The sequence below is a fragment of the Protopterus annectens genome, chromosome 1.part2, assembly GCF_019279795.1.
Source record: "Protopterus annectens isolate FY-2018-M chromosome 1.part2, PAN1.0, whole genome shotgun sequence".
Taxonomy (NCBI): domain Eukaryota; kingdom Metazoa; phylum Chordata; order Ceratodontiformes; family Protopteridae; genus Protopterus; species Protopterus annectens.
In genome coordinates this window covers 1,114,758,168-1,114,772,389 of record NC_056727.1, presented here as the reverse complement: position 1 = coordinate 1,114,772,389, position 14,222 = coordinate 1,114,758,168, and the positions used below count along the sequence as shown (strand labels likewise).

Here is a 14,222-nt window from a genome sequence, read left to right as displayed (position 1 = left end):
TAACAAGAGGATGGACAGGCTGCTCAAGGAGTGTGGCAGGATTTCTTCTTAATACTTAATTTTGTCTTTTTCATGTATTTATTTTGCACCCAATGAACTCTATAACATTGGGACGATCTTATTTTAAAGCTTCTACTGTAGAAGAGGAGCCAAGGACCATTAGTTTTAAAATTGGTACAAACTTTTAATTATAAAAAGACAAAAAAAAAAAAAAGCAACAGAGATCTTCCTTTCTCCATTGCTTCCTTTACACAGCACAGATATACTGTGTAAGCATGGGAATGGCTGTCCCAGGTGCATGAGCAGTACATAAGGAAAGGCCCAGGATACAGGAGAAAAACATGGAAGAGCAGCATGGCGCCCTTATACAAGGGGAATATTTAAGACAGTAATCAAATTTTTTCTTAAATAATGTCATTGTATAATAGCAATAACCTATGGCTAGGTTTGGATAATGTTGCATTTACCCATAGTTGGCTTTGTTTGCTCACGAGGGCAAAAACCATGCCAACCATGGGTAAATCCAGCATTACCAACATCCAGCCGTGGGTAATTGTTACATTACCCTACAAATAAAAGTAGTTCGAGAATGCTTGTAAAAACTTTTAAACTGACAGAAAGAAAGTAAGTTCCCATTTAAAAGTAGAGTTAAGGCTCATGACATTCAGTTGAAACCCAAACTCCTAGTTAAAAAATAACTTTCCTAACCAAGAAAGTAAAGATTAACAACAACATTTTAATGTGAAAATTTTTTTCCCCAAAGGGGACTTATCTGCCCAGCAATGGAACAGCATTAGCTGATCATCGATCCTGGACGGCTAACACATGTGTGCTCTGTTTAGTAGCAATCAACCTCTGAAGGCTTGGTTCCCAGACCAAACTTTCAGACAGCTCAGCTCATGACATCCAATAGTTTGGGCACGTGGAAGGTTTCCTGAAGCTTTGAATGGTGGCTGGCTGCTATAACATTGGTAGGACATAACCCATACAGCTTAGGCTACTGCAGCAGTGATCAATATGATGAACATCAAGCCTTGTTTCTCATCTAGTTTCTGATGCATGGTCTGCTTTTCATGGAAAACACCAATAAACACCTCAAATCCAGTACTGTAGTAAGTCCCTATTCTTCAATGGAAAAATTCAAACTGGAAATTATTTACACAACCAGAGAATGTAATCTTTCCAATAAAGAAGTTTCCTAAGGTACTTGGCCAAATTATAATTTATTTTGCAGACCACACAACATTTTAAACAATAAGTGATCCCAATTCAGACCTCATCAGAAAACAAATGCACTAACAGATTAGATAGCCTTAAAACAAGACTTTAACAGAAAATGTAAAATCTACAAGCGGTGCATACATTACCTCTGCCTGCAACACAGACCATAAAAGTGCATCAAGAATAAAAATTCAAAGTCGAATTTAGTTTTTACACCATTTACAGAAACGGACTTTCAGTGACACAGTACAAACCAATGTTTTTATTTCTGCAGGCACAGTCCATGTATGGGGACGGTACTCTGGTGTTGTACCACCACCCTTTGACAATGTACACCAGCTATAAAATGCTGTCTCTGCCAACACACACATACAGTGGAAGTGAAAACAGAGACTCAGGCAGAAGACTGCACAGTGCAATGTCAAAGTAAGCTGTTCTTAAATGTTTCCATTAACACAACACCCAGGAGGTCATAGTGCTGTCAAGTAAAAGGTTCAGTTGAACACTTTCAACAATTAATATAAACTTACCTCTTTCCCAATGACTTTGACCCACACATTCTCGCCAACATCTACAATCTCAGAGGGATTGTCCACTCTGCATGCTGACATGTGACTTTTGTGGACCAGACCTAAAACAGAGCATTAAAAAGTAAAGCAGGCAATACAATGACAGACCTAAATGCACAAAACTGCGATAATATATGTGAACACATCAGTAATGGACAGAAAATGTGTTACTTAAGAATGAGCATGAATGAAAATCAATAATGTCAGAGACACAAGCTATCGAAGTCCATGTTTTGCATCCCTAAAACCCAATTCTCAAACAAGTTGCATAAGGCACACCATACCTTCTCTGCGACAAAAATATTTCTGTTGCTAAAACCGTAAAGAATAAATGGCAAATGTAAAGTGGAGACCACTACATTTAATTAACAATCAATGCAAAAAACAGCAGTGACCACACCATATCAGTGTGCGAGTCCTATATAATATACTTTCAGACTTTCCTGTGACTCAAAAATCTATAGTAAATTATCAGATGCAAACAATGAATTGTCTGTATAAGCACACGGGTCTACTGTAAAACATTGAAATTTCATAACATTGAAATTAAAAACATAGACCATAACATCGAAATCCCTAAACACTGAAAACCCAAAACAACGAAAACTCAGAACACTGAAATTGTGCATCATAACACTAAAAACTACAATGCACATGTAAATAACATCCCCTCCACCTATAACACCAAACTAACACACTTTTTACTACGGTTCTGCAGGGGAGCAAGTCCTCCTGCACCCCCCCATGTGTGGGGGGGGGGGCTCTGCCCCTCAGACTCCCCCCGTAAATTAAATATACCAATGCCAAGATCGCACTACTGTGGAAAAAAGTTAATTTCTTAACCTTTCTGTATCACGATCACCATACAGAATGTTTAAATCACTTACTTGTATGGCCTAAAAACACATACAGATTGGCAAAATAAACACTTTTTCCCCTACTCACTTCTCAGAACACTAACTTAACTTCCATAAAAGCAACACATCCATATGTTTACATTCTGTATGGCGATCATGTTACAGTGGGGTTAGGAAATTAACTTGTTTAAACTGTAGTGTGATCTAGGAGTTGGTTTATTTAATATACGGGGAGTACGGGGGGCACAGCCCCCCACATTGGGGATGCAGGGGGATTGCCCCACCTCATAAATATGGTAAAAAGTGTGTTTTTTGCTTTGGTGTTGTTACAGCTGGATGGGATGTTATTTACATGTGCGTTGTAGTTTTCATTCGTATGAAGCAAAGTTTCATTGTTCTGAGATTTCGTTGTTTTCAGTGTTTTGCATTTTTGTTGTTATGGTCTCAATGTTATGAAATTTCAATGTTTTAAAGTAGACCTTGGCGCACACACAGCATTTTTAATGTTATGGTTTCAATGTTTTGAATTTCAATATTATGAAATTTCAATGTTTTAAAGTAGACCTACGGGCACACAACATTTTCGATGTCATGGTCTCAATGTTTTGAATTTCAAAGTTATGAAATTACAATGTTTTTAAGTATACCTGTGCGCGCGCACACACACACACACACACACACACACACACACACACACACACACACACACACACACACAAACTATTGGGAGCATCTCAGGAAGGAAAGTAGGAATGGCCAGAAGCAGAGTGCCTTGTACCAAACAAACTTGACTAACTAGTATAGTAACCCAATAACCAAAAATATATACCAAATATACGCTAAAAAGGACCGTAGCTCATTGCAAATGCTTACTTTCAAAAAATCACTTTAATAGAAAACATAAAAGCAAACCCCTTAGGGTTAAAACTATTTTACACACAGGTTAAGCGCTTTCATCTGCTAACTGCAGACTTCATCAGAACCGTGAAATGTGTGTTGCTCCCCCTATGTAATACACTTTTTAAAACAATCAAGATCCATTGGGAATGCTCAATCAATTAACCTTCTCATGAATAAAGCATAACCTTATGAATATTCATTAATTCTGCTCATTCAACCTGCACAGTTTTATATTACACCCTGTTGCCATACAATTTCTAAGTATACCTATAAAACAATCACATGTCCTTATGTATATCACATTTAGGTATAAAAACACATTGTATAACATATAGATGTATTAAATTATTCTGTGATAAAAAACATGTACTTCTTTAGAACACAATATTGCACTTTTGTTATATAGTATCAGAACACATTTGTACAAAAAAAAACATGTCTAACATATAAAAATGCTCATATGTGCTATGTTAAAAAAATATATATACATCTTAAACACTCAATATTGCACTTTAGTTGTTAAAACACTGTGTCCTGACATGTTGCCTCCTTTCTTATTGTACCAGCTTTCTTGTTTTATTTTACTATTCACTTGTTTCTGACTTTATTCTATGCGTACATGCCCTACTACAACATGTCATTCATATCCTTGCATCCAAGATTGGTTTAGTGGGAATATAGTCATTCAACCCAGGTTCTCTGGTTGCATTTAACCTGAGTTGCTATTTGACCTCTTTTTCTGCTTTGACCTTAACATTTCCTCCCCTTAAATCCACCTTTACTTGTTCTAAAATCCCAAACTTAAACGCATGGCTTGCATCATATTTAAGTATGTGTCTACACAAAGCATTGTTTTTATCATTTTTCCTTATACAGTAGGTATAATCATATATCCCGTTCCTCAATTGTCTATCCGTCTTGCCCACATAATAACTCGGACATGCCATACACTTGGCCAAGTATATGACATGTTGGGATAAACAACTCTCTTTATTAAACCTTACTCTAGTGTGGTTGACGTTCACCAATGTAATTATTTTCTCTTCTATAATCTCCTTACACTGCTGACACTGCCCACATTAGTTGGTGTGCCCATCTCCAGTGTCACCCTTTATTCTACCTTTCACTCTCTCAAACCTATTTTTTAGGTTAGACCCATTCTTGTAAACATACATAGGCCCTGTACCCACTTTACTGTAATCCAAGTGGTCACTTCTTAGAATATTCCAATTTTGTCTCATTTTTTTTTTTTATCTCCTCAGCATATGGACGGCACTCCACTACACAAGCCCTATGGTAGGAATTTTCCTTCTTATTCTCATATTCTCCCCTCTTTTTCTCTGACCCAATACCAAGAAGTGGTTTGTATTTTTCTCCCCATTCTTTCAGTACATATTGAGTGACATCATCAATTAAATATCTGGGGTAGCCCCTTTCCCCAAATAATACTCCTATGTACTCTAACGCTTTCTTCATTTCATTAAAATCAGATGTCATTCTCGCAGCTCTTATGCACTGACTCTTAATGATGCTCGTTTTTTGACTTACTGGGTGACAACTAGTATATTCTAAATATAAGTTGCTAAAGGTTTCTTTTCTATATATTCTGGATTGAAATCCTGCTGTCCCATTCGATAGAAAGGTGTCTAAGTATGCTATCCCTGTCATGCTACTACTATGGATGAATTTTAAATAACTACTGATGTCATTCAAATGCATTTACTTCACTTGTTGTACCATCCCATAAAATAAAAATATCATCCGAAAACCTAGTGTAGCATACACATTTACTAGCATATTGACTGTCCAAAATATATTCACTTTCCCAATCTAATAACACCATGTTTGCATATATGGGGGCGCACGCCGCCCCCATAGCTACCCCGCTTTTTTGTCTACAGTATTCACCCTCGAACCAGATGTAATTGAAATCCAGTACAACAGACATAAACTCACAAATTAAACTAGTCTTTTCCCACTCAAAGTTCATGTACTTCTAAATACTGTTACTAAACCTTTCTAGTCCTTCTTCCCCTGGGATGCAGGAGACCAAATCCACCACATTAATAGTTACAAACACTAACCTTTCCTTCCAAATTTCCAGTTTCAACCTTCCCACTAAGTCCCATGAGTCTTTCACTATATGGTGCACTCTGTCATATACTGGTTTTAACCACCCATCTATTACTTTCCCATATGGGAATGTCTTAGACCTACTACCAGAAATAATGGGCCTGTAAGGGGGGATCTTCAATACTTTTATGGATCTTTGGGATCCCTACTATGGTGGCAAGTACTGGATGTTCCACTCTCAAAAACATGTACAAATAAATATCTATCCTGTTGTCCAAAAGGAACTTCTCTAGATATAAATCAATCCTTCTATGCCCGATGTTTACTTCATTGTTAGAGGATACCATATACTTACTATCATTATGTAATATTTCAAATATTTTGTTGTTGTAATCCTGTGTTTCTACTAGTACTACGCCCCCCCCCCAATCTGGTTTCATAACTCGAATGTCAGCCTCATAACATATTTTGTTTAATAATTTTTCCTCCCTACTTAAATTGTATCTTCTCTTTCCTTTCGTACTCTTCTCTTGTAACTTATACATTTCCTCTGTGACCAGCCTCTCATATCTAAGTAATGTAGGATGTAAATGGGGTGTATATTTACTTTTTTTCTTAAACACATTCTCCTGTACACTTCTTTGGTTGTCCTGAAAGTGTATGGCCAAATTTAATTTCCTACAATTTAAACTCCTAGTACCACTGTCCGGTGAAACAATAAAGCCACGGATAATTCAATATGAAAGTCCATATAATGAATAAACCCCAAGCAGATACAGTAGCACACCAATCACAAACATTTTAACCACTCCTTTTTCGTTTAAAACACTTCATCAGATGTGGGCCATGTTTAATCAACTCACTTTATATACCATAAAATGATGGCATCACAAATAAACTAACCAATAATAAAAATACATAAATATTAAATTGATTTAAAATGAGTACCTTTTAAATTCAAGACATATCCCTATTGTATGAATGTTACCATATTTATTGTTTCACCGGACAGTGGTACTAGGCTTGGTTAATAGTTTCTCTTTTTTTGGTACCCGTTTGCAACCTTTTTTTGGATTAACAATTTAAACTCCAATAAGGTATTTACTACATTGAATTTTTCATAAGGGACATATTTCATGCCTTTTGTAAACAACATGAAGTGTGTTTTCTCAAGCTTTAATTGTGTAGAATTGTATATATTAAGTTGTCCCATACTGAATTGTACAGCACTGTGCTGCTTTATCTCCACTTCGTTGTCTCATTTCTCGATCCTTCCTTCCTTCCCTTGCCAATGGTGCACCCCCCCTCTTCTGTTCTCTCCCCCCCATGCATCCCTGTACTCCCCTGTCCATTGTTGGATCCTGCCTAAAAAACTTTTTCACCATTATAATGTGTTCTATGTTCATTTCTATCCATGTAAGGGTACTATTTCCTACCTCTACCATAAATACTGTTATGTGCTCGGTCTTCCTTCTTCCATGTATAAGCAATTTGTTTATCATACTGTTCAATATCTCTTTGTAATTTGCAACACTTCTTGTTAAATATTTTCTTACTCTTGTCATCTACAAAGTCATATTGCTTCAGATATAAATTTTCCCACTGGTTAAATAACAAATCTTTCTGTATTTTTCATTCAGTTGTTCAACATCCTTTAACAAATGACATAACTTGTTGTCATTACATTTAATTAAAAACTCCATGAATTTAAAACCCAAAGTGTCAAACAACAAATTGCATTCTTTTTTTATTTTCTGCATTTAATTTCATTCCCACTGGTATCTTGAAAAATTGAAGCCTCATAGGCACAATTTTTAACTCAAGTATGCATTTTCCATTTGTAACCCTCTAATAACCCCCAGCTGTTTCCCAAAGTCATGTATCAAGTCTTTCATAGTCTTTTCACAATTTTCTTGATGTTTGTCAACACAATTGTCCATAGGCCTCAGTTTCTCTTTGTTAAAAGTAAACTGTTGCCCTCAATACGATTCCAACCCAGCACCACATAATACATTAATATTTCTTTTACTAGGAGTTGCGTGCTGTTTGCCATTACTCTTAAAAGTTGAGTAATTCACAGTACCTGAGTTCTGGAGTTGTGCAACAAGTCCTAGTAGGGGCCGCTCTCTTCGGCTTAGCCCCTGCAGCTTCATAAACGTCCTCAGAGTTGTTGCCTATGCGTTTTTCATTTAAAACGCCCTCCAACACCACTTCCTGACTGGCTGCAACCCCATAAGAGGGCCTGTATCTGCTGCTATACTGGCTTCCATTACTTCCATGGCTTGTTCTCTCTAGTTCTGTGATTCTCACCTCTCCATGCCTCCAAATCCCTTGATGATGTCATCATGCAGGGTTGGTGGTCACTGAGCAAGTTTGGTTGACTGAACACCTCCATTAGCCTTGTCAGTTCTCCCTTCAAGATATCCATCTCACACTGTAACCGGTGGATGTTGTCTCTTCTAACTGGGGAGAACACGGAGGGAACTTTATCCAGTGAGTCCATGGCACCAAAACTACTATTAAATACCAAGTTGTAAGCATATATACGACCAAACAACCAAAAATACATACCAAATATATGCTAAAAAGGACCGTAACTCACTGCAAATGCTTACTTTCAAAAAATCACTTTAAAAGAAAACAAATAAAAACAAACCCCTTAGGGTTAAAACTATTTTACACACACAGGTTAAGTTCTTTTATCTGATAACTGCAGACTTCATCAGAACAGTGAAATGTGTGTTGCTCCCCCCTATACAATACATTTAAAAAAATCAAGATCCAATGGGAAAGCTCAATCAACCTTCTCATGAATAAAACATAACCTTATGAATATTATTAATTCTGCTCAAACAACCCGCACGGTTTTGTTTTTAGCGTACATTTGGTATATATTTTTGGTTATTTGGTCGCATATACGCTTACAACTTGGTATTTAGTATAGTAACCTACTTAAGACAAAAATCAATCACACAAGCAAACGCTTAATGCAGAAATTTTATCAACAAACGGAAATGGAAAGAAAACTGCAGCTTTCAAAACAGGTGCCAGAGAATGGTTGGGAGAAGAGAAAGACATTCAGGAAATACAAGTCATATAGTCAAAACAGGATAAAGTGTCAGTTAAAGGAACATAGAAGCAAACCAAACCAAAGAAAACTAAAGTTCAGAGTCAAAGCACAAAAGCATCACTAGGAAACAAGATGCAACATTTTGTAGGTAATCTACGCGATGAATACAAAAACATGCAGGAGAAATGGAACTAATACTTGAAGGAAACTATGGACATGGTGAAAGGCATACATACTGAAGGTACTTCTCCTCAGTTTTCACAAAAAGGTGAATGCTAAATAACTACTTGCCAACATGTTGTATTCAGTTTGTGGAAATGATCTAAGACCTTTCACAGACGAAAGCATAATGCAGGAACAAAACTGAAGATGGCCTGAAACAACCACCCTTTTGTAAACAGATTCCTTAACTACTCTTAGGACAACAATCCATACAGCTAACCTCTACTCATCTACCAGTAAACTTTATTGTTAAAGCTGTATTTCTGCACCTGAATATTCTTCACTTACCAATATAATACAATATGCTTTGTCTGTTACTACCAGGCATGGCATACATATCATCTATAAGCATATATTTTAATATTTACATACGCACTGATATTTGTGTATTACCAAGTCAAAATCACATTTTGCACATCTTGTTTTTAACATCCCTGCTCCTACTCCTATTAATCCTCCCCCATCCTTTTCCAATCTGTTAAAAGTATGCAATCCACTTGTTAAAGGACTGAAGGCTGATAAAACAATGGATTTAAACTGAATTAATCCCAAAATACCACAGGGGATCCACCCCAGAAAGCTAAATGACTAACAGCAGAACTGATGAATACAGACCTCTTAAAAACAAACAGCCAAAAGGATGGTACCTGTAAATAAGAAGAAAGACAGGCATGACTACTTCAGAAGACTGGGAGAATGAAAAGAGGTCAAAACTACAGACCAGTTGTTGCATTCAGAAAAACTGTGTGCCTAGACACAAAAGGTACCTGTGGCTAAGAGCATGCAGAAATAATTGAGACTCACAACACTGTCAGGTGCTAGGCAGAAGCAGCCCAAAAATCAATACAGTTTACAGTCAGCACCTCCCCAATGGAAAATGCACATAGCAATTAAGCATTCACAGGGAAGTCTGACACATGTAATGCTGTGTTGTTTGTTATACCTTTTTATAGTACCTCAAACCTTTCTTGGAGGAAAAAATGATATAAATTATTCCGAAGTAGATTCTTTGGATAAATAATTTCAGATAAATTTAACAGACTGCAATGACTGGATGACAAAAATAATAACTCAAGGTAGGGAAGTGGAAGGAGATCATTTTGATTTTAAAAAGTCATCTGACATAGTACCGTAATAAAGGTTAATGCAGAAGATGGACACCTTTCATGTAGGCAGTCAGCTGACATCTTGGGTAAAAAGAAGGCTTCATAAGAGTACAGACTGTGATGTTTTTTTAAATAAAATCAATGTTATTAAAACATCATCCCAAATATCAACAATGTAAGTATTCAATATATTTACAGGAATACCTGTAGTAAATAGCATTGAAAAAGTCAAAAGAGGCAGAAAAGACATCACATAGAATAACAGAACAAAACCTCCAAAAGAGAAAACAAAGCATGCCAAACTAAATATCCCTATTCTTTTAATCTCCCAGCAAGTTTCCTTAAAGTTTAACTCCACCTCCCAACTTCCCACCTCACTACAGGGTAGGGCATTTGGGTAATATAAATTAGAAAACTCTCCCTGTATATGAACACAGACTCTTTCCTAGTGTACATAGGCATATAAATCTCAGTTGATGTTAAAGATAAAGGGTATCACCTGCTTGGGGGGGGGGGGGGGTAATTATTTAAAGAAGAAATCTGGTTTGCTCTTAAAGTTATACTGCATCTAAAAAGTATAACAAGTTTGCTGATTTCCTAGCCTTCGTGTCTCCATCCTAGCTATTAATTCCTCAAAGGAGATTCCCAATGCTCCCATTTCCAGTTGTGTTTTGCACTAGGCCTGAAGACTGAAATCTGCTCCTCAAAGTTTTTCATTTCCTGCAATAGCTGAACAGCTTTTTATTTATGGTGGTTTGTTAAATTTCCATTTCTTCTTTATCACTTTCTTAGCTAATTTTAGAATTAAAATGATCAAGTCTTTAGCTCCTTTTCTCACCTTCTTCACATCTATGCAGTGCAAGAAAATTATGCTTCATCCAATTTTTTATCAGTTCCAGACACCTCATGTATCAGTGCTTGCAGTTCTTGTTTATATTATACTAGCTTATGGCACTTCCAAAAAAAAATATGCTCCCATTCCCCAATCTGCAGCCCCCATCATCTCCAACATTTGTTGCTAGCCCCAGAGTATGTCCTTTGAAGTCCCTTAGGTGTATAACAGCATAGTTAAACATTTCCAGGTAAACAGTCTATATCTTTCAGATTTTGTAGTCTGTTTATGAGCCACACAGACCTCATTCCAGTCCTTCTGTGTAAGCAGCATATTAAGTTTCTCTTCCTTTTCTATTTTAACCCTTTTCTATTCTTCAACTGATCTACCAAAAGTGCTCTATACAGTCCACTTAACACTATTGCTATCTGCTTTATCCGTTCTAGCTTCAATTAATACGTTTATCATGTTTGGTGGTGCTAAATTTCATTTTTGTTTTTCTGTCTCATAATTCTTTAATATTTGGTAAAGCCCTCTAATAGCTAACCGTTTCTATTCCATTTAATCCCAATTTGCTTACTAGTTCTTCTGTCCAATAATTCATCTCCATCCCTCAACTGCTCCCAAAAATAAACCTTACTCCAATTTTCTGCTACTGTCTAAAGCTGTCCAGTTTAACTGAAAATGCTTGGCTCACTGACCCAATCTGTTCCAGCTCAAACCTCCAAAAAGTACAGTTTTGTACCTACCATAAATGTAGATGTTCGAAGATCCACATTGCTGCAGTCCTAACAATTGGGTAGTCCGCTGTCCTTGGTCGGCCCGAATATCAAAGTATAAGGCTGACGTCGGTCAGGGCGCATTTGACTGACGTCAGTACGTCAGGGTACAAATGCGCATGACCGGCGTCATATCCTCAGTCTTTTCTTGCCCCAGATGTCAGAAGACCCTAAAAAGAAAGGTCAAAACCAAAAGACAGCAAACAACCAACCAACCACCCCTGCACTAACTATAGTACAATATATACAATATACACAAAATGTACAACCCAACCCACACAACCACCTCTAACAACAGAGGGAAGGAGGAGGGTAAATTGGACTGCAGCAATGTGGATCTTTGAACATCTACATTTATGGTAGGTACAAAACTGTACTATGTTCTTCATCTCACATTGCTGCAGTCCTAACAATTGGGTAGAATCCCAAAGCAGAGATAAGGGAGGATGGCTAACTACAAAGAAGCAGGAGCTGCCAAAATGCCTTGCAAAACAGCAGTGGCAAAACCAGCCCTAGACTTAGAGTAAAGTGGCAGGTGATAATGCTTAGAGAAAGTATGTACAGAACTCCAAGTAGCTGCCTCCAAAATATCCTTGGTTGCCACTCCCTCAAAAAGCTGTTGAAGTGGCAGTAGCCCTAGTGGAATGAGGCCTAATCCCAGCTGGAATCTCCTTGCCATGATGGGAATAACAGAAAGCAATGCAAAACCCAATCCACTTAGAAATAGTTTGTTTTGATACAGGCTTGCCCTGAGAACTCAAAGCAAAAGAAACAAACAACTGCTGAGACTGCCTGAAACCTTTAGTTCTGTCCAAATAATAACGCAACTGCCTGTGGACATCTAAAGTGTGCAAAATCTTTTCCCCTTTAGTTTGGGGATTTGCATAAAACGTAGGCAAATGAATAGTTTGGTTCAAAGCCACACTAGAAACCACCTTAGGCATAAAGGAAGGATTAGTACGTAATGATACCCTATCCTTATGGAAAATCAAGAAAGGCTCAACTGCCATAAGGGCCTGTAATTCAGAAACCCGTCTTGCAGAGGTAATGGCCAACAAAAAAGCAGTCTTCCATGATAAATACTTCAACTCAGCAGTAGCTGCAGGCTCAAAAGGTTGTAGAGTGAGTTTCTCCAACACAAAATTGAGATCCCAAGCAGGAGTAGGAGCTCTTCGTGGGGGTCTTATATTCTTTGCCCCTCTAAGAAATTGCTTGAACAAAGGATGAGAAAACAATGGTGGGTTGCAATCATAGTGAGCTGAAATTGCTGCAGCATGAACTTTAATAGAAGAGAAAGACAAACCTTTGTCTAGTAACTCAGTAAGATATTGAAGAGCCACACACAAATTAGGCTCAGAAACATCAAAATCTTTTGCTGCACTCCAAAACAAAAATCTCTTCCATTTGTCTCCGTACACTTTCCTTGTACTAGGCCTCCTAGCTTCCAAGATAACAGTCAAAACTTGCTGAGGAAGTGGAGGCCCACTATGGTTCAAAACAGAATATGACAGGCTGTTAGGTGCAGAGAGTGAAGCTTGACATTTAGCAAATGGCTGTCCTCCTGCGACAACAGGTGTGGAATCGAAGGCAAAGGCCATGGAGGCTTCCATACCAGACTTCTCAGTAATGGGTACCAGTGTTGTCGAGGCCAATCCGGAGCTATTAAGATCATCCTTGGCTTGTCCTGCCTGACTTTCAGAAGTACCTTTGGGAGGAGAGGCAGAGGTGGAAAGGCATACACATGAAGATTGCTCCAATTGAAAGAAAGAGCATCCACTCTCCAAGCTGTGGGATGAAACCTTTTTGTGCAAAACTTTGGCAGCTGATGGTTTAGTGGAGAAGCGAACAGATCTATGTCTGGAGTTCCCCATAACACTGTCAATTTCTGAAATACATGAGGATCCAATTTCCACTCGTGGGGATCCATAATTCGTCTGCTCAACACATCTGCTAAGGAGTTCTGTGCTCCTGGCAGAAACCTTGCCTGAAGATTGAGCTGTAAACTGAGAGCAGTCTCCCACAAAATCATTGCTTGCCTGCATAGAGGATAAGAATGCGTTCCCCCGTGCTTGTTGATGTACCACATGACAGTTGTGTTGTCTGTTAGAATCAACACCTGCCCTGGAAGAAGTAATTCCTTGAAAGCAATTAATGCAAACTGGACTGCTAACATCTCCTTCATGTTGATACGTAGATGTTGTAGTCTGACAGGCTACTTGTTTTGTATCCACTTTCCATTGAGATGAGCTCCCCAAGCTTTGTCTGAGGCATCTGTCGTTAAAATCTGACTCGCCTCTGGCCGGGTCACAGAGAGTCCCTTGTTTAGGTGACATTCCTGAGCCCACCACAAAAATTCCTTTTGAATGCAAGGTATTATTTGAATGACAGTGTCCAGATCCTGGCAGTGCTGTGTCCATACATTTTTGAGATACCATTGTAGCTTCCTCATATGCAGTTTGGCATTGGGAAGCACCAGAATACAAGATGCCATGAACCCTAAGGCTTGAAGGACTGTCCTTGCAGTCAGCCCGGACTGATGAGATAGTTGATGGAAGTAAAGGGATAGACTCTTTTGTTTGTCCGGGGTTAAAAA

General features: G+C 38.0%; 1 protein-coding gene across 1 annotated transcript in view; it reads right to left on the bottom strand.

The window, feature by feature from the left end:
• Positions 1-14,222, bottom strand: part of ZCCHC17 (zinc finger CCHC-type containing 17) — a 442,101-nt gene that overhangs the window by 391,248 nt on the left and 36,631 nt on the right. Inside the window, exon 2 of the mRNA XM_044060004.1 lies at positions 1,752-1,852. Coding sequence (XP_043915939.1) covers positions 1,752-1,832 — 81 coding nt within the window. The 5' untranslated portion in view covers positions 1,833-1,852. The remainder of the gene's footprint in view (positions 1-1,751; positions 1,853-14,222) is intronic.